General features: G+C 30.9%; 3 protein-coding genes across 4 annotated transcripts in view; 2 read left to right on the forward strand and 1 right to left on the reverse strand.

The window, feature by feature from the left end:
- The window catches only part of LOC148238937 (protein Wnt-4-like), a 65,176-nt gene extending 52,498 nt beyond the window's left edge, over positions 1-12,678 (forward strand). Inside the window, exons 2-8 of the mRNA XM_088183125.1 lie at positions 5,299-5,440; positions 5,501-5,621; positions 5,692-5,849; positions 7,789-7,896; positions 7,965-8,111; positions 8,172-8,299; positions 11,164-12,678. Of these exons, the coding sequence (XP_088039251.1) occupies positions 5,299-5,440; positions 5,501-5,621; positions 5,692-5,849; positions 7,789-7,896; positions 7,965-8,111; positions 8,172-8,299; positions 11,164-11,365 (1,006 nt within the window). The 3' untranslated portion in view covers positions 11,366-12,678. The remainder of the gene's footprint in view (positions 1-5,298; positions 5,441-5,500; positions 5,622-5,691; positions 5,850-7,788; positions 7,897-7,964; positions 8,112-8,171; positions 8,300-11,163) is intronic.
- Positions 12,679-14,185: 1,507 nt separating this feature from the next.
- LOC148238938 (uncharacterized) lies at positions 14,186-17,981 on the forward strand. Of its 2 annotated transcripts, none has more exons than XM_088185079.1 (8): positions 14,186-14,332; positions 14,403-15,577; positions 15,645-15,921; positions 16,797-16,977; positions 17,046-17,220; positions 17,292-17,458; positions 17,530-17,641; positions 17,715-17,981. In XM_088185079.1, exons 1-8 carry the CDS (start codon positions 14,269-14,271, stop codon positions 17,871-17,873), a joined length of 2,310 nt encoding a protein of 769 aa, XP_088041205.1. In that variant the 5' UTR covers positions 14,186-14,268; the 3' UTR covers positions 17,874-17,981. The 2 variants fall into 2 exon arrangements, with proteins under 2 accessions (XP_088041205.1, XP_088041214.1); XM_088185088.1 differs by having other exon boundaries at positions 15,645-15,918.
- Positions 17,858-20,528, reverse strand: Hus1-like (Hus1-like checkpoint clamp component). Its single transcript, XM_088185103.1, has 6 exons — positions 20,358-20,528; positions 20,085-20,291; positions 19,919-20,022; positions 19,745-19,855; positions 19,502-19,679; positions 17,858-18,222 (listed from the first exon to the last, which is right to left on the reverse strand). Exons 1-6 carry the CDS (start codon positions 20,407-20,409, stop codon positions 18,011-18,013), a joined length of 864 nt encoding a protein of 287 aa, XP_088041229.1. The 5' UTR covers positions 20,410-20,528; the 3' UTR covers positions 17,858-18,010.
- Between the last annotated feature and the right edge of the window lie 1,056 nt (positions 20,529-21,584).

Consider the following 21,584-nt stretch of genomic DNA (forward strand, 5'->3'; position numbering starts at 1 on the left):
TGCAGGGTGCTGAGAGTTTATTACCCCACAGAACACCCCTCTCCAAGACGCATCCAAGTTATAAATTACGCAATTCGTTCGACATGCATTACTGCAACTAGAAACGCCATCTGCGTGCCACGTCAAACTAACGACTGCACACCGAAATCGACAATCTAACACAATTTTTCATACAAATCCCCATAAGATTTATTTTTAAAAAAATACGAACATAATTTACGGTGAACAACACAAATAAAAATCTAACAACAATGAATGAATGAGAGGTCGGATTTTGTCTAAGAACTTATGAATTATGAGCTGCATTCACGTGCCAATCATGCAAGTATTGTGAATCCCTTTTTTTACCTTTAAATGGATGATGTTCCCATCTGCTGTTATTTTTTTTATATGTGTAATTAAAATATAATTCGATATTTTTATTTGAATAAAATAAATCATTTTTTTATGTTATAGCAGGTTGCAAAAAAATAATAGTCAGCTGTCTAAGAGACAAACTAATTTAATTAATTATTTAATATGAGTATTTTAAAGTATATATGTATAATAAATATATATGCACATCCCAGTTATATATATATACAAATACAATAAAAAAAACAATGCATAATGGAAGGAAACCCGTATTCTTAGTTCATAAATGGAAAACATGTGCATTGACGTTAGAAATAATAGCTTATACATAGGTATACAACCACATAATACTTTCCATATGCATAAAAATGCAGCTATATAAAATTGAGTGCTCTGGCGATTGATGAAAACAAGACGTCCACTTCTTAGATCAAGATTTTTTATTTATGTAATTTGTTTATTTGTGTATGGCTAGGAAATTAGATCAGTAGAAGTTTGAAATAGTATTTAATCGAGAAGATGATCATTTAATTATTCTAGGATTTAATATTGTTTTAATGTTTCTGTGTAATTGCAATATATAAATTTTAGTACATCTTAATCGAACATACGAATATACTTTCGCTTTGATCTAAAGACGTTTTGCAAGAAGTGCTTTACGACCCATGGATCTTTCTCTCATCCGTCATCGGTTCAACTCATCGAATAATAATTCTATTTTAAATTTGTAAAAAGAAGTTGTAAAATGAAGAATTTTATTTATTAATAATAAAATCGTAAAAATACATTTAATCTATTTTTTAACCTTCTATATATAAATATATTTTTGATATTAAATTTAAATATAAAATTGTGATAGATAAAATTTAATTCTTTTTTAACTACAATATTATCATTCAATCACACGTACATTTTTTTAAAACAAAGATGACCACTTGCTATAATTATTGCAAGATAATTATATCATAAAAAACATAATCTTTTCTTTTGATAATTGTACTTTTTGTATCATTTTAGATTATTACAACTCGTTAAATAAATTGTATATGCATTAATTGTAACATCACTATTGTTAACTTTGACATTATGTATATGTTTCATATTAAAATTGATATAAATCTAAGGAGTTGGTATACATTTAAAAAAAATACATCTAGCTTTATCTGGTACATCAATATGACGTATCAAATAAAGCAAGATGTATTTTTTATAAATATTTGGATAGATCTTTTATATTAAACTTAAAAAACTTCGTAGTAGAATTCTATTACCGACAATTAAATACCATTACTATAATCATACCGAAAAATACTATAAAAATATTAGCCGAGACACGCTTATCTCGAGAATCGGTGATCAAGTCCAGTCTTATATAAAAGTATAAATATTTAGAAGTAAAAAAAATAGTAGCTACAGGTCTCCAGTTAAATAAATAGTAATAACTATTTGTATGTATAATAATTTATGTTTTTTTTATTTTACTTTATATATTATATTTTTTGCTATATTTATCATACGTTTTTATTACTATTAGTCTTATTTTATCCTTTTAATTTCTTAACAGAAAATTTATATTTATTTTCTATAAAAAATAATCCAAGCGATCTATTTTTTAATTACTTAATTTTCTTTTTTACATACAAGCAATCTTTGCAATAAAAGTATTTTCTTAAAATCATGTATATGTTTTTCAATATTTACTTGCATATAAGTTGTTAAAATTGCATAAAATTTTCAGTGAGAAATGTACTGTTTTCAAAATATATCTTTGAATTCAGAAATACAACTCCAAAGATATTCTTTGCATTATTTGCCACTAACCAATTATTTTCACTACTTGTCCTTGAAGCATAATTGTTGCATATATATTTCACGGCTTAGAAAATGCTTCTTTAAACTTATATTTAATATTCATTTATAGTCAACCCATATTAAAAAAAAACTTACCTACAGATACAAAGACCTTTCAGCTACAAAGATCCTACTTTTCTTTGTCGATCCGACCCGCGGGCCATAGTTTGCCCAGCGCTGGTCTAGTATAGTTTTCCCATCTCTCTCCCGAGTTTCCATGTTTGCCGTAACGACAACGGTGGTTTTGAATGGTCGTCGACAAATCGAGTAGGAAACGCGGAGCAGCCAATGGCGGAGGGTTAATCTAACCAGCCATCCCGCCATTGGGCCTCGGCGTTTTTGTCCTTAAACAAAGCCCTCGAAGACAAAGGCTCACTCACCCGGCTCAGTGGGGTAATTCGCCTTTTTCCAGCTTTGTTCCTTTTCAAATGCCCCCCTTTCGTCGAGGGCTTGTTTGGATAGGGAGGGCCGTGAATGGAGCGCGGGAGGGCCGCAGCCCTGGAGGAGAGGGGCCTAATTAGATCATTAGCTGACGAGAGGCTGCTCTTTAAACCACCGGGCATCTCAAAATGATGATATGCGACTGAAAAAACAAACTATGCCCATTGTGCAGCGCCAAGTGCAGCAAAAACAATTTCACCTTTTGCCCTGAAGCGTTTTTTCCCCTGGTTGTTTTTATCTCTTGACGTATGAAGGAGTACTTATAAAGAAAGATATTGCATCCCGTGTGTTGTATGAGATTCTGGTTAAACGTAATTTTCTATACATTCTAAATAAATATTTTCTTTAAAATATGTTACATTAAAATTTCTCTAATTAAATATTATCATATGCAATGCAATTTAAAAGTTAATTTTTGGGTACAAGTCCCACAGTTTATTGCTACTTGAAAGAATTTACAGACTGTTTTTATTATATTTTTTACTAGTTGTAGATGTTGATTGTTGTAATTCAATACCGGTATTATCGAGATAAAAACAGTCCCGATATTGATATTATTATTTTATTTATATATTGATTATAAAAAATAATCTCCATTCATTCTTATTGCTTAGTTTATGCTATGAAATATTGTTAAATATTGCTTAATGATTTTATATTGTTACATGCTTGTGAATTTTACGAAAAAATCCAACATTTTTTCTGAAGATATTGAATACATTATCGTCTTGATATATTTTTTTATATATTATATATATTATAAACAAGCTGTGCAAATTTTGACTTGAGCTCCCGACATATATAACTAATTATCCATTTATGTATGTTATGTATTTTAAGCAATAAGAAGCTTTTAAACAATCTTCCTTACATTCAAGTTCTTCTAAAAATACTTTATACGCTGACTTTATTGTGTTGTTTACGAGTACTAATAAAAATCAATAAGATGACTGTGTATGAAAACCATTTTGTAGCATTTATTTTTTCTTTGCCGAAAAAATATTTTTGAAAATACGGACGCCAAATCATTTTTCTTTTGGAACAAAAAGTCTAGAAAATCATCTTCTTTGATAGACCGTTTCTTGATGTCTCCAGTTTTTTTTTATATCAGTGGCCAGAGCACAATGAAATATATTCTTATATTTCTCATTATTTTGATCAGTTTTTCGGAGTAAGTAAAAAAATTTTAATTGCGTAAAAACATATTTTTTTTCTAAAACTTTATTTATATAATCTTATTTTAATACTTATTTTAGGATATATCAATAATTTTTAGTTTCAAAAAATACATATCTCGCATTCTTATATATTTCATGTTATGTAAATATTGTAGAATACGTAAATATGCTAATACGTAAATACGTAAATACTGCATAATAATTTTTTACATCCATTTTCTATGCCGATAACATTACTTAAGTTGATTCCTTACAATAAACATTATTTTATTTTCCGCTCTGCTTTCAAGTAACATGGAAATCTTTATTTTTGTAGTACACCCATATATGATTTCTGTCTGCTGTCTCACTACTTACTTAGTAGTTGTTGATTGTGTTTACCCCATTACATTAGGTTAATGTTTACAATAAATAAATATTACTTTGCATACAAGTATTATTTTCGTTTAATCAACTTTTATGTGATTATCGACAAAGTCTTGTATTTTTTTTACTTTTATATCTATTTTGTAAGTAATGTTATTTTCCCGTTGAATTTTTAACGAATATAATTTTATTTTTATTTTTAGAGGTTTTGATTGAATCTCATAACATATAATCCTGTATTTTAGTTATATATAATTTCACAGTAATTAACGAAATGTATTAAATATTACTTGAGGTTCAATTTTAGTGAATTTTTACCTGTTAATAATTTTAATAAATTGTCGATAAGCTTTGCTGTTGATTGTGCTAATTTGCATCATCTGATTTTTTTAATCAATCATAATTTAGTGTTTTCAAACAGTTGTAATACTAAAAATTATTTAAAATGCAATATTTCAATGAAAAGCTGTCCAAATCCAAATTTATATTTGTTTTATTAAAATGGCGAATATTTGTTCATTGGTTTTTTAGAGCCTATTATTTTTATATTTAGATTCATTCCAAATCTCATAAATATACAGAGATTCTATCTAAATTTATTACAAGTCGTTCAAGACATTATATAATCGTTACGTATACTTTTCGCGTGGATTCCTTTTGAATTTAGTAGTCTAGCCGCAATAAGGTAGATAATGTGCAAAAAACAGTCAAATATATGCCTTCCAATATTGGATTTGAAACGCTGAACGAAATTTAAATCAAAGCGCACATAATAACTGTCGAGAGAGGGAGACCAGAATTATTGATACCACCCTCATATCTATTTTTTGTATCTGGGGGTTGAGGTGAACAATCCTGTGTCGAAAACGTTTTCCATGCACATGCCTTTCTTCGGTATTGGTCAAAGACCTGGGTATGGGACTCCTTGTGTCTATGATCACGTACCGCATTTATGGTATTCGTCTGTATTCAAAATACAATTCTGTGTAGCAATCTAAATGCATGGATTTTGAATAGCACCTGCCGCCCGTAGGCAAATTTCTAAAAAAAAACCTCCACCACTATCAACGTAGAATGAAATAAAATTATTGTTTCATAAAAATTTCAGGAACCTAGGAGTGCCGCAATCTTTAGGGAGCGGGATTATATTGAGTCCATCTCCATCTACTTACAAAGAGAATTGTCAGAAACTCGATTTTTTGGGAGAGAAGCAGAAGCAGCTGTGTGGATTGTCTGAAAAGATTATGGCGGTAAGTTGCATTATTTACATTGTATATATAACGTTTTATTAATTTATAATATACTTTTAGAGCTTATCTCAAGGTGCCCGTATAGGCATAGATGAATGCCAACATCAGTTTAAGCATAGAAGATGGAACTGCAGCACTGTTGAAAATTCTACTAACATCTTCGGTGGCGTTATGTCAGTCAGTAAGTATTTTACTTAAGAGTTGTTGAAGTATCTAAATAGCGAATTTAAGTAATCGTGAATTTGTTTTAGGCAGTAGAGAATCTGCTTTTATATATGCGGTATCTTCAGCTTCGGTGGCCTGGGCTATCACTCGTTCTTGTTCACGTGGCGAATTAAACGATTGCTCTTGTGACAATCGAGTCAGGAAGAAAACGCCGAGAAATTGGCAGTGGGGTGGATGTTCTGAGGTAAATAATTTATTTTGTTATTTTAAAACTTCATATTGACTCTAGATTGTTAAGTTTAAAAATGTCTATTCACGTATATTATATTGTGCGGCACGAGTCGCTGACTATTAACCTGTAAGACCTGGGTTCGAATCACATATGGACTTTAGTGTTTTTAAATTGCTATCGTTTTTAAATATTAAATTCATGATACTATTATTATACCGCATTTTAATTCTTCGTTACGCTAAATATGATATATTTCAGTATCAAGTTCTTTCGTTTGTTTTAAATACATCTACTTTTCCAAAATTATATGTATTTAAATGGTCATTTTGAACATACACTGCAAACATAACGTTGTTGTAACAGAGACCTGATATACTATAATATGATACCAGTGTTACTAATCGAGTAAAAATCGCGTCTATTTTTACTAGCTTGTATCTTCACAATATTTTCTAAAAATCTGGGTTTTATGGTTTCTTGTGTGACTTTAGGCTTAGATTCTACTGTGTCACTTTTTTCCAACGGTACTTTTATTGATATTTAATTTTTATGCCTCTTTAAAACGCGCCTGATTACTTACATCGATAATACCACCAAAGTTATAAGACATGCTTTCAAAGAAGTTAAAAATTAATTCGCTCTTTTTGATGGAGTTTATGTATGATTTATAATGATATGGTAATATTACATGTATATGTACGTAGGACAGATACTAATGTGTCAAAACTTTTTTTAAATATGGTTTATTTCAATAATATAAATACTTTAACACACATACTAAGTAGATGGTACTGGTTTATAACCATTTTTATATTTACAATTTTATATTAGCTACAATATAATAAAAAATATGAATTCAAGATATAATTTAAGAAAACAAACTAAAACCGTTCATAATTTATTATCAACCCTTGAAAATTACAAGCTAGTACGATTTTTTTTAATTGAAACTATTTTTTCAGATTAAATAGAAGAAATATTAAATAAAAAACTTTGCTATACGTATAACATAAATAATAATTTTTATCTCACAAGTATAATAAAATTAAAAAAGTTACAAAAATGCTTTATAACTACTAAGAAATTATTTAAATATGTTGAAGCCATATAAATTAACGCCAGTGAACTGCCGTGTAAATAAAATTTAACACTTTGCTTGCCGAGATCCGATAAATTGGCTTTTGCTACTGTGACAAAAATTTCAAATCCAGGTCTAACTCCATCATTGATACATTTTTATTGGGCAATTGGTTATTTGCACAAAAATATTTAGATCTTACAAAAAGCGCGGCAATCAAAGAGTATTTGAAATTTTCACTATTCTCACTGGCAAACTAGGTATCTTATATAAATATAAATGAAATAATAATTAAGGCAATACAAAATCGACATTTGCCGACAACTGCAGCAAAGTTTCACATAGAAGTAGATTGTACATAAATATTTAGAATGCGACTTAAACCTTAAAAAATATATAAAAAGTATCACAATTTATAAAGAAAAAAATCTAAAATTTCTTGATCAAATAATTTTTTATATTTTCTTTAAATTAAATTAACAGTGCATTCTTTTATGCTTAATACAATAGATACAGATATTAAATGCGAAATTTTCGTTCAAAATTTTATTAAACGCTGAAATTTTTTTTTTCAAAAACTTTACTTTTCTTTTTTTTTCAAAAACATTTTTACTTTTATTTTTTTAGCGCTATTGTCCTGCGCTCTTTTGTCAATTCGCGTTTTGAGGTTATTTTTTTGTGTAGAAAGCCACTGTACACAGTATACATTTTTACTGCCATATATTTATTATTTTAAATGTTTATGAAGCTTACTGGAAGTAATAGGAAGTATTCCTCTAATAACCCTATATAAAATATAACCCTCTTATTTAAGTCTGTCAATAAAATATTTTTTATAAGATATATATTATATATGTATTTTTTTCTAATTAGGACATACATTACGGCGAATCGTTCAGCAGAGATTTTGTAGATTCTAAAGAAAGCCGAGAATCTTCCGTCGGACTTGTTAATCTGCACAACAACGAAGCTGGAAGAAGGGTATTGATTATTTTCATTATTAAAATTTATATTAAAATGGATGTAAACGTTAATTGTGCTTGTATCAGGCGATCAGATCTAGAATGCAAAGGGTATGCAAATGCCATGGTATGTCTGGGTCGTGCTCGATCCGTGTCTGTTGGCGCAAATTGCCAGATTTTCGCGTTGTGGGGGATGCAATCATAAAACACTACGAGGGTGCTTCCAGAGTAAAGGTACGTATTTGTCAAAATAATATATATTTTTAAAAATTAAACTTCACTTGCTTATTATAGGTGGTGGACAGAAAGAGGGGGAGGAAGATAAAGAAGCTGCGACCAGTGCATCCAGACATGAAGAAACCGAATAAGACGGATTTGGTGTTCCTGGAGGATTCTCCCAACTATTGCGAGGCGAATGAAAAGTATTTACAATTATTTATATTAGTGATTATCAACCTTATGTCCTTAGCAACGGAAACATTTTTGATTTTATGGGCCTATTTATTTTTGCTTCGGTTCTGATACACCACAGGGAGACAAACGACATCACCAGAGTTCAATGCTAGATACATCCAATCATGCAATGCCTATTCCTCGTCTATGAAAACTCTTAAAATATTTTTCTCACCTGTCAGATGCATATTAGGTTCGATGAAAAATAGTTGCTTAGTAACCGTTGATCTTAATTGTCATATTATACTATCAAATTTAAAGACATTATAAACAAATATGCAGATAGCGTTTTTAATTAACAATATAATAATAATGAATTATAAATGTACATCAGTACCTTAAATCATATTTCTATTTTTATGAGACGTTTACTATATTATCTGGTACTTGCGATCATGAGTCACCTTTTCTTATGTTTAGTTCGTAATAATAGAGTTACTTAAAAATATGATGTATTTTAGTGATTTATTATTATGCTAACATATATCTTTTACAGCGTAAAAAGCTCTTCGAATACAAACTAACAGTATCTCCATATATAGCGCATATATGTGAATGTTAAAACCAATTTGACATAAAAACTTTAGTCTTAACTTAATCCAAACTTTAACCAAACAATAAGTTTAATTTACATACCGGATATCCACAGGATACCGGATAAAAAAATTACGTTATAAAATTAGATGCGTTCCATAATTTTCCAAAACCGCGTAACTCTAAGACAGTGAGTTAAAAAACAGAATCGCATAAAAATAGTTGATTCAAAATTTCAGGAAAATAATAAGGTCTAAAAAACCTAAATAATTTTTGTTAAAAGTAGCATTTTTTATTACATATTTTCATCAGAATTATCGACAAGATTTGCCATTTAGTGCAAAATCTTTTTCATCTGTAAAAGAGATAATATGCACATCAGATTATACAGTTAACGACAATGCTTCTTCATAATTAGAATTAGCGTTATCTTTATTATCGTTGTTGAATTTTTCCCATAAGAAAGTATTCAATGATTTAAATTTGTGATGATTTTCTTAATTCGATGAGTATTTTTTATGCGGTTTCTGATATCCAGACATACAATTCTTAAGCTCGTGATGGAATTTAAAAGCTAATTATCACTTCATTATATTTTTCTTACACTTCTCAAATTTCTCGAGAATTCTCGAAAAGTATTACAGATATTTTTATATGTATGTTTATGGTACATATGTATATTTACTGTTATCGTTTTTTTGTTATTTTTCGATTTAAGCATATTAATAATATTATAATAGTATATAATTTTAATATAAAACAACTGTAAGAATAGTAAAACATTTATAAATTATTATTATTATATGTATGAATTAATATCGGACATCCTGGTGGTTTTTTTGTTGTTTATTAAGATTTTCGGCCGTGGAAAAATTCATATTTTTGTGTTGATGCTGGTTTAATCGACAAAAAGGCTTCAAATAAACGCTGTTAATTATTTGTTATCTTGCTCGTCAAGTAAAATATTTCGAATTCTTTCTCCATTAATCCGTAAGATGTTGGTTTTCTTACACTACTCTCTATAAGGCTGAAAGAAATTTCTTTCTCTAATTATTATAATAAGCTATAATTTTTTTCAATGAATTCTAATGATTCAATGAAGTCGCGAGGGTCCTTAGAATTCATCGAGCCATTAAATAATATGCGAATAATTTATTTCCCCATTTTACATATTTTTGCTATTGAAGAATTACGAAAGAAGTCGTCCTTTTTCTGATTCGTGAAAGATTCCGTATTTTGCACATGTTTAATTAATGAAATTAATGTCTGATTTTTTCCATCATTTAGTTTCTCTTTGTCTGTTGAAAGTTTGAGCTTAGCTCAGAACTGATATTTTAACAAAAAAATTAAGACCTTTTTGACTGCCAATTGTGTACCCTCTTCTCTACTAAAATACTCTGACTGTAAAATTTTCAGTTCCTCTTTAGCAATAATTAAATACTCTTCGTTCCACATATCACTGAAATGTAGGTCACTTAGAGCGTTTATAACTTGTTGCTTATTCGTAAAGAGCGGTCTAACATTGCCTCTATTGTGTTTCCTCTAGTTTTCACGTCTAAAATGAGTTTCAATATTTTTTTCAAAAACTTAAAATATATATTTTTTTAAAATAGCATTTCGTACGTGAAAATATTTAAAAATCTTCACAATTTTTCTAATGCCGTTTATCGTTCGTTATATGTAGAAATTAAATTTTATATAATGAAACATGATTTATAAATTTCTCAAGAAATTCTCGAAAAAATACACTAACTGTTACACATCCAGTCCATTCTGATTTTCCAGCAAGAATTTAAATCTTATTTCAGAAATGGCAGATGAATGATTTAAATAGTTCAAAATAGAAAATGTTTTTCAAATGTCATCCACAATACATTGATATGTTCTCCTAATGTTTTTTTTTTTAATTATAAATAATGGCTGAATAATGCTCGCTGCATTGAAACACTATCTGCACATTTGGATGTTCTACGTGCAGCTGCCCTGGTGCATTTTCGAGAACCAATAAAACTTTAAAATCTAAATCTTACGCCTCTGGTAAAAAGCAATATGCATTCAGTTAATATACAGTGAAAATTAAACTTTAAAATAAACATTTTAATCTTACAATAGTGAAAAGAGAAGCAAAATAAAGTTATTGAAAACGCATAAAAAATATCACTTATGCTAGTTTTTATAACATTTTTAATATGATAAACACTACTCTGATCATTACAGCTAATAAAAGTCTTCGACTACGCCTAATTATAATCGATCTCTGCTACGTATTCTAAACATTTCTATTGTATATTTTCCCCAGTTTGGACATTCTTGGCACACATGGCCGCATCTGCAACCGATCCAGTCTCGGATCTGATAGTTGCCAACTGTTGTGCTGCGACCGAGGATATCAGACGAGGGTTCGCGAAGCAGACGAGAAATGTCGCTGTAAATTCGTATGGTGTTGTAATGTCGTGTGCGAACGGTGTAGATATAAAAAAGACGAGCACATCTGCAATTAACGACGGACACTGTTTCTATAATATTACTACCGAACGTGTGTGTGCCAATTTGCAATACGATAATTCCGAGACCTATTGCGAATTATAATCAATTTGGCGAAATTCCTCGGAATCACTCTTGTATTAACGTCCGAACCGCGGCCCACATTTTGAGAACCGCCCTGATTGAAAAATAATTATATAAACTAATATATGGCGCACGGTGTACATATCTCTTCCTCTGAAAAATGTACATATATATGTTGTGAATATTTGATAATATTAGTAATAAAAAGCAGTCAAGATTTTTAATATTAGTCGTAAATGTATATAAGTATTATTATATTAGTATTAGTACAGCGTTGAATTGATTATGTTTGTACATTTGTAATTATTTCCTATTATAATTAAAATCTAACGTTAGCATCAATTATAAATGTGTTACTTAATTTTTTAGAATGTATATTTATTCGTATAGAAATGTGATTTAAATATTTAAATACACGAAGCATTTATAATAGAATTACATATTGTAAATAATATTATAATCGATTAAATATTTATTATTACTTATTATATTCTACCTCATTTACCTGCTATTTTAACAATGTACTTATGTTTTCTATTTAATGCAAAATTTTGACTGATTAAATTTATTTAATTTATAAGATTTTTTAAATTATCATCAATAACTAAATCAATCAAATAAAATGTTTTATTTAAAAATGCATTACTTACATCAAATTTTATTTCGTTATTTACTTGTGATATCATTATTTTATTTAATGTATTGTACATACATAATAATAAGATATTTATGTTGTATACACTTAGCTTAGATTTTTACAAAAAATATACTATATACCTAACGTAATCGCAAAAGGCAGTCATTGTGTAATATTTGTAAATTTATATTGAAAATTTCAATAATTCCATTGCATGTTATTTAATATATCTAGAAATTGACAATGCACAGATTACATTGTAAATATGCATTTATAAAAATTCTCTGAAAAGTTTAAAAATATAGAGCTAAATTTCGGCTCTCCATGAAATAAATTTTACTAAGATACTATTCAATAAGCTAACGAAATTTGTACGAACTTGCTATTTTTTTAACGAATATTGAATTTCTCAATTTTTCCTATTCGTATTTGAAATAAATAATAGAACGTGAATGTGTAGAAGTATTTATTGTGTTAGTGAAATATATTATATCGAAAAAGCATGTGTGTCAATTCATTTAGTCAGTTTAGTGTTTATTATTTATTACTGTTTAGCTAATGTAGTTTTTCAATGTAAATTTTTCTGAATAAATACATTAAACATTTTAACCGCATTATTTATCGCAAATTTAATATAATTTACACATTAATATCCATTTAATGATCACTAAACGGTCCAAAAAATAAATGTATTCATGTGTATGTATTTATGTATGTAAATATATATAATATATTGAAGTTGAAAAATGATTTGTAAACTACAGATATACAAAATAATCCGCAGCTATGTTTCTACAGAAATAATCATGAAAGAAGAAATCCTCGATTAAGTAACACTCAAACAATCAATTCGTGGTGTCGATATCAAGAATGCACTTCACAATATTGAACAAACTTGTAAATGTAACAACCGACGGAGCACCTGCAATTTTAGGTAAGAATATAGGTCAAAGCATATATTGCTTTAGACATGGTTTCAGATTGTTAAACAAATATATTTATGTTAGTACTCAATCCCTTATTTTTTGTCCTTATATTGTAACCACTAACATTTAAGTATCTTCTTTATTATATTGTATTCTTATTTACGTTATCTCCGTTGCTTCTGTATTATTATAAGCCTATTATCTGCTGTATTAACCTCTCACCATGTTTCAGTGTTCAATAATTTATATTATTATCATCACTTATATAGTTTATCAATTAACATCCGAAAATCAATATATCTTGCAAGAATCACTTAATATGAAACATCTTATGTAATTAATAATCTCATAAGCCTCTTATCGGTAGATTTAGTAAAAATAAAAGTGTAATTGAAGGACAGGAGAACGTTTATTTGAATAAACCGCGAGAGTCAACGGCATAATTATTCAAGAAAACTTTTGCCCCGAAAATCTTTCTCTATTGTCTTCGCCAGTAGTACCCGTAATATTGGATGAAGACGTAAGTGTAACTTTTGTTCTGATAATAAAATACGCGTATATCGTGTTTTGTTTGGCACAGATCTGAGTGTCAAAATGCATAAAGTAATAAAATGCCCGGATTGCTAGGCTAAAATAACGTTCCTGTCGCAATGGCAGCAAGCAAGGACATGACTTCCGCGATATGCTTAATAAATTTAAACTTTAAATTTAGATGTATGCCAAGGTGTTTGACGCTCGTCCTTCATTTAATAATTTTTCATTGTTTACTTTTAAGAGGTGGCAGGGGTTGTCTGCGGGTTGAAAAAATTTTGCTTCAGTTTTATTTTGGTTTATATTAATTTTCCATTAAATAAATAATTCATAACGTTTTTTTATATATTTTCATTTTTTCAGTTTTTTATTAGTACATGTTAATGCTTTCTATAGTCACTACTTTTTAATTGTGAAATTAAAAAAATATATACATTAATTAACTATAAATGGTCGGTCCGGACTTTAAAATAATATATCATATAGGAATTACATAGATTTTTTTTCTAAAATGACACACGAATCGTGTGTTCAATATATATGTATTTTTAAAACAACTTATTGCGTTTTAGATAAATAATAGCAAAAGTATTTTTTTTTTAATTTTGGTGAAATATCGTAATTATTTCGGAGTAAGACATTTACACTGTGGCAACACTGTCGATATATGCACTGGCAGCCGCCGACATTGTTTTGCTGCGTCGGTCCGTTAATTACGCATAGGTTCTATAGATAAGGAAAGATGAGCTACAATTTCAGCGCTAATGCTGCCAACAAGTCTTCATTCGGAGCTGCTGCAGGAATGGGTGAGCTCTATAACATTTTAAAAACATAACCTCAAATTATTGTTTATACATTATTGAAATTGTATTTCAGCGAAACCAGGTGGCGTTTTTGGCGCCGCTCCGACGGCAACCACGAGCGCTCCTTCGATGTTCGGTGCGTCACCGTCGACTGCGAATTTCTCATTCGGCCCCGGAACGCAACCTGGACAATCGTCGATCTTCGGCGCCCAGTCGCCTCCAGCGGCTCAGCCTTCCACCGGCTTTAACTTTGGACAGACCGGTCAAACCGCCGTCTTATTCGGCGCAAGTCCCCAAACTCAATCCGGCGGCGGTTTGGTCAATTTCGGTGCAAAACCGGCCACCACCGCTTGGCCGACGTTCGGTAGTTCGACGGCATCGACTACTTCCGCCGCTCCTACGGTAGGACAGTTCGGACAGCAGGCCGCTACCAACACGTTCGGACAAGCTACCAGTCCCGGCTTATTTGGACAGACTGCAGCCGCTCCCGCGTTCGGTCAAACCGCTGCTCCTACGTTCGGACAAACGGCCGCTCCGGCTTTCGGGCAAACTAATCCACCTGCGTTCGGGCAGACGACTACTCCGGCGTTCGGACAAACGACTGCACCGACTTTCGGACAGACCGCAGCGCCCGCATTCGGGCAGACGGCTACACCTTCGTTCGGGCAAACGGCACCGACTTTCGGCCAAACTGCAGCGCCTGCTACCAGTGCGGCTCCATTGAGCGCTGGATTCGGTTTCGGAGCCCCGAAACCTGCCCAACAATCTTCCATAACTTCACCGACGCCTTCATTTGCATTCGGACAGACCGCTGCACCCGCAGCTACCAGCGCTTCACCTAACTTTTCCGGATATAATTTCGGCCAGAGTCCGACCACACAGAAACCGACGATCGGCTTCGGAACCGCCGCACCAGCGAATCCTGCAAATCCTGCCACAAGTGGTGTATCGTTCAACTTCAGCCCTGGAACAGTCGCCACTGCGCCAGCGCCTACAACTGCGATGTTTGGATTTAGCACTTCAAGTCCGGCGACGTCCGCTAACCCTGCCGGCGTCGCTAATCCGTCTTCGTCGACTATAGGCTTCGGTTCGCCGACTCCCAATCTCTTAACTAGACCTGCGACTGCGGCCGCATCGGTGGCGCCAGTTCTCAGCTTCACTACTGGAGCGTTACCGCAACCGTCGACGGCGGCAACTCAATCCGGCTTCAGTTTTGCATCTCCTAACACTAGCTTTGCATCTCCGTCGGTATGTAGGCTTTCATTATTTTTATTTGTTTAAGTTATTTACAAATAAATAGAAATAATCATTGCAGGCGGCAACAATAGCCCCCGTATCGGCTGCGGTGACTGCTGCTCCGAAACTTGCTACTCTGCCATCGTTCGGCAGTCCTTCGCAGCCGTCGACTGCTCAATCGTCCGGTTTCTCGTTCGCTCCGGCGAGCACGGCGGCGGCTCCTACAGTTTCCGCTGCTGTTAACACTGCCACATCTGCTCCTGCTAGTTTCACTGGATTTCAAGTACCGGCATCCCAACCAGCTCCAGTCATCGCAGCTACGACAACCGCAGAAAAACCGAAACCCTTAGGCGGTGGTAATAATATGGATAAATTTAAATCTAACATATTAAACATTATTTATATCTACTGACAAAAATATTGAATTGTGTATTATAACTGAAGGTTATTTGTATTATGAGAGTGTCGATTCGATTGCAGATTCAAGATGATTGTTAACCCACTCAGACAGTATTTTTTTTCATTAGATTCAAACCAAAACAAAGTGTTGATAAGTTTACTTTTTTATTATTTTCGATAGATATGTTTACTTTGTTTCTACAAATGAATGTAAACATGACGAATGAGGCGCGTCATTTTTAGATTTGCATTGGTTACATAGGACGAGTCAGATTCGTCACTCCGCCGCAATAGGTTAAAGAAATCTACGCGTGTCGTACTGATAACAGTAACTGGGCATCTAGTGCTCTAGGTTTCCGGCTTGGTAATGAACTCTGGTTTCATCTACAATCACACTTTTTCTAAGGGAGCTATTACTTTCTGCTTTTGAAATATGTCATTATTAAAATACTGCAGAATATCATGATCAAGACTCACTCCAGAAGTAATGAAATTTCGTTCACCTCTATGGTTGTCGAGAAGTCTGCTACTTACCTTTCTAGTCCACTTGTACACTTGCTGGAGTGACAGACGTGCATCATCTTACCTAACTTTAATGTTAAAAATAAAAATCTTACTACAATGAGGCAGAAAAAAGAGTTGCAATTGTTGCTCTTCACCAGGACAACAGAATCCATGATGTATTTTTTAAATAATAATAACACTTTCTAATTTATTTTAAAAAAATTTAGTGTCCCAGGGTATTCCACATACATTTTGTGTTAAAATAATTAAACCATTAATAAGTTATTTATTATTTCTCATTTTTTTCAATTAATTGATAATTTTTCAGGAATCACACTGGGGGTTGCTCCCGTATCTTCTGTATCATCTGTAGCTCCATCTTTATCGCTTCCGGCTACAACTGCCGTAGCGGTACCCAGTAGTGCGGCACCCGTTCCTACTTTTCAACTTCCAGTTCCGGCGACTTCCTCTACGGCCACGTCTCTTAGCAGTTTGACAGCACCTACTGCGTAAATATATCTATAATTTTTATTCAATGTAGATATTTTTGTATTTTATTTATATACTTTTGAAATAGGACTAGTACAGCAGCGCCAATTCAACCTGCCCCGGTCACGTCGATGAACTTTGGACAGTTAGAAGACGCAATTAATAAATGGTCTTTAGAATTAGAAGAACAAGAGAAGTTGTTCATTAATCAGGCCACTCAAGTGAACGCTTGGGATAAACTTTTGATAGTCAATGGCGAAAAGGTTTGATTCTATTTTAACACCGATCATATTAGGCATGTGAATTTTAATTAATAACACAAGTTTATTTTTAGATTGTGACTTTGAATGAATCACTTCAAAGTGTGAGAAATGAACAACAAAGCTTAGACCATGAATTAGACTTTATATTAGGACAACAAAGAGAGCTGGAAGAACTGCTCGTTCCGCTCGAAAAAGAATTGGCTAATGTTGTTATATCGGATCCTGAAAGAGAACACACGTAATAATTTATATATATAATTTTTTCTACGTATGTTATATTTCTGTATTAATTATTTTTATTGTTTTCAGTTATCGATTAGCTGACGGTATTGATACTCAATTGAAACAAATGTCTGAAGATCTGAAAGAAATAATAGAACACTTGAATGAATCTAACCGAAGGGAAGATAATAACGATCCGGTAAAATTTACTCTTTTGCTTATTGTTAATAAAAAATTTAAAAAATCTAATGTCTTATTATCATTTATTGTAGATTGTGCAGATTGGACGCATTCTTAACGCTCACATGTCCTCAATGCAATGGATCGATACGCAAACAGCTCAGATATCGAATAAGCTAGGTCAATTGTCATCCATGCATAACACTCTGAAGAGACAAAATAAAAGATCATTCCATCGTACTTATAATTGAATTTATTATTATCTTATACTGCGTTAAAATTAAACTTGTAATTTTTTATTACATTATTTTTGTTCCAATACAAGTGTATGAATCATTAAAATATATTGTAATAATTATTACGACAATTGTTTTATTTATTTTATTAATTAATGTATAATAGCTGGTAAGAAACATTGGAAGGTCATCAGATCTTCTTTTTCGAAAAATAAATTCAACAACTTTTTATGAATCATGGAACATAACATTTTGGTGTAGATGGTTTGATTCGCTGAAAGAATGTGTGAGAACATTTTTATGTCTATTCTGCATACTATGTAATTCTTTTCATCTCTACTGTCTTCTTCGGTATCTTTATTATCTAAAACAAATAAAAAATGTTTCGTAAATATTATCAATTTATACATATAATATAAAGATTTTCTCATATAAATTTATCTATATGAGAAAATCTGTACTATAATTCTCAGAATTTGTCGTTCAACGTAGCAATGACACGAGTGGAACATTCAAAATAGGTTATAAAGGATATGATTTAACCAAGAACAATACACAGGCAAAGCTGGATACAAATATAACCAAAAAATCTATTTTTAAATGTATAATGATTGTACTTTTTTAAATACTGTAAAAGGGCTAGAATTCTCACAATTTTTAAGAAAATTAAATTGTATTATAATAAAAGGGTGAATCAAATGAAAAGCTAAATAGTGCGTTCATAATTTAAACCTCCAACCCTGTCCACATTTTCTTCAAAATTGGTAGCAGTGTCACATATACTGTTGATGATACTCGTCTGTCACTCCTGCAAGTGGACTAGAAAGGTCAGTAGTGCCCTTTTCTACCAGTTATTACACTCAAAGTAGTGACATCAGAGTTCTTCACAGTGAATTTTTTCCCAGCTCTATTGCGATACTTTGAAACATAGGTTGATAGCTTTTTAGGTAGAATTATTATTGGAGAAGAAATTTAGGTTCACTACAACCAGTTAGAATTCAAAAGTGCAAGCAAAGATCTGTGGGAAAAGTTACGCTGACTTTTGGAACGAACAAAGGGTAATTTTGAAACACTAATTATAGTTACAATCCTCAAGAACCATCTTTGACCTGCAAAATATTTAAATAGCGTGGTATTGATGCAACATGATACTCAGACCTATACTGCCAGATCTCTCAGACCTATACTGCCCTCAGTGGTTTTCACATTTTTGTGACGAGACGAGAAGAAAGTCAATTGATCTTTTTCTACAAGTGTATAAGCACTGGAAAACTTATTTTGAACGCTATAATACCATATACAAATTTAATATATGTTTATTCTAGTTCATTCAATAAATTAAGAGATAAACATATTGTGTTTTTTATTTGGCTATCAAATAAATCACTTTCAAACATTTGAGTAAATAAATATTTCTATTCGCTACCTAGGCCCAGAGTGAATAAATACTGAAAAAATGAAAGTTCTTTATATACTTCATGCAGAGGAGTAGTTTTAAAAAAACATCAACAAGAAAGAATTGTTGGCATTAAGTTTATACATATTTTTTATATAAATTCAATAATATCCTTATTGTGTATATTTGTAAAATTGTATAAAAAAGTTCAACTTATTTTGGGTACTAATATAAAATAATTACAAACCATTTGAACTTTCGATGTTCAAATTTTCAAATCTTGATGAAACTGTTACTAAATCTGTTTTTATCTGCAAAATCATCTCTCCTGTATTATTAGCCTTGAGTATTAAGTCTGGTGACAAATTTTTCATCCGATCTACTGCAGCTTTTACTTGCTTAAGAGACGGCATTTGAAAAGATATCTAAAATAATATAATCAATAATTAATACAGAAATATTATTATAAAAATATGATCAAGATTACTACATTATATTCATGAGTAGCCGGTTCACTGAAATCCTTCCAAGCTGATCTAGATATTAAAGTAATAGGGACATCGTGCATCATCTGTCTGGAATGCAACGAATTTACCAGTGGCTAAAAAAATATTTATTGAGAAAATAAAATAATAATAAAGAATATTCTATGAGATATTATTACCAATTCAATTTCTATCGTAAGGCAAGGACATAGCTTATCCGTTAATTTAAATTTAGCAGATGTAGCGTTTTGTTTCAAAGATGTCAATGATCTTGCTAAATTGCCTAGTAAAAACATTCAATTAAATAAAGTAAAATTACTTAATTAAATATTTTAAGATATATACCAGTATTGAATGCGAAATAAATATTATTAGAATCTAAAGTTACGCCTTCCAATAAGTATTCTGAGAAAAATGAAGTCGTATCTAGTTCGCACCATATAATCGGAGGTCGGGGTCCACAACGCTCATCAGACACAATGAAATATAATTTATCGGTTTTGAGTCTCATCACGCATTCTTTACTTAACTTAGACAATGTAATGGCCGTATCTATAATTTATATTTTACATAAGTATGATGTTAACGTAAAATAATAAATGGTGTTATTAAAAATACTTGTAAATTCTCTCATCGACACTGGGTCTATCATTAGTGCTCGAAACTTCATATTGTGGTTATTCAAGTATTATGCCACTTTTGGAAGGAAAATAAATGTCAACGAGAGTCGCGCCAACTACGTTTGTAAATATGTCAAACTTGATAGATTTTATTAGTTAGTGTCATAACATAACTTTTTAAGGCCATATACATTAAATACAATATTATTGGAGGTTATTAATTAAAAATTCATTATACAATTTAGTATGTTCGCTTTTGTGTTTTAACATAAAATTTTGCAAATATATATTTCTGAAATAATTACGTCTCTAATTAAACCTTAGCATTAATAAGTGTAGCAGTGTTATTGTTATTTAACTGACTTTTGAAGATTTTTATTAGGAACTTTACGTATATTTTGAACGCATGATTTGTTATCTATATTACATGCACTCTGCTATGACTACATGCATTGCTAGCTGGAGGTTTTGGGAGTCTTCGAGAAACTATTATATGCGGGGGCCCCTGAAAAAAAAGTATAAATAATGCATAAACATGCTTTCAGTAAATATTAATTAATTTAATATCATAAAACATAATTTCTTTTGTACTTCTAATTATAATTTTTACTTCATAGAATACATAAAATTTATGGCATTTAAACCTTACGGCAGTATGCAGGGCCCCTTTACTTGCGGGCGCCCGGAAAAATCCCGAAGTCCAAGCTGGCCCTTATTTTATTATTTTAAGAAAATTATTCTAAGAAAATTAGGAATTTGCCCGAATAATTTAATTATTTCTAGAACAAACCATTTGTAAGCAATTTCCTTCTAGATAAAAATATAAATCTCATAAATAAATGGTAAAAATAATAACCACTAATTATAAATTTGAACCAATATTGTTTATATTACACATATAAATAAATAAAAAAAAAACTTATTATTGGATTGTAATTTTGAAATAGTAGATTTAAATATTTAGCTGTATTAATTGACAATATAATAAAAACATGAAACTGATGTGTAACTATATATAAAGAATTGTTATTTAGAAATAGTAACAAATAAAAAAGTGGTACTTCTTATTATTGATTTAGTCTTTAAATACTATTTTAATATTGAATAAAATATTTGGAGGATATAGCTTAATTTTTTAAATTGATATTCTACGACACAACATAGTTGTCGTATTTTCATTATTGTACAACCATATTATTTTTGCCTAATAATATAAATGCAAAAA

The sequence above is a fragment of the Plectrocnemia conspersa genome, unplaced genomic scaffold, assembly GCF_051122295.1.
Source record: "Plectrocnemia conspersa isolate PC_06_02 unplaced genomic scaffold, ASM5112229v1 ptg000001l, whole genome shotgun sequence".
NCBI lineage: Eukaryota > Metazoa > Arthropoda > Insecta > Trichoptera > Polycentropodidae > Plectrocnemia > Plectrocnemia conspersa.

Bases quoted from the DNA above. Each gene is read 5' to 3' on its own strand.
- Hus1-like (XM_088185103.1), bottom strand. From the start codon at position 20,409: ATGAAGTTTCGAGCACTAATGATAGACCCAGTGTCGATGAGAGAATTT. The intron at 19,856-19,918 runs GTAATAATATCT...ATATTTTTTTAG, and splicing joins TTACGATAGAAATTGAATTG to CCACTGGTAAATTCGTTGCA. The intron at 18,223-19,501 runs GTTTGTAATTAT...TATTTGTTTTAG, and splicing joins GAACATCGAAAGTTCAAATG to ATAATAAAGATACCGAAGAA.
- LOC148238938 (XM_088185079.1), top strand. From the start codon at position 14,269: ATGAGCTACAATTTCAGCGCTAATGCTGCCAACAAGTCTTCATTCGGA. The intron at 15,578-15,644 runs GTATGTAGGCTT...TAATCATTGCAG, and splicing joins CTAGCTTTGCATCTCCGTCG to GCGGCAACAATAGCCCCCGT. The intron at 17,459-17,529 runs GTAATAATTTAT...TATTGTTTTCAG, and splicing joins GATCCTGAAAGAGAACACAC to TTATCGATTAGCTGACGGTA.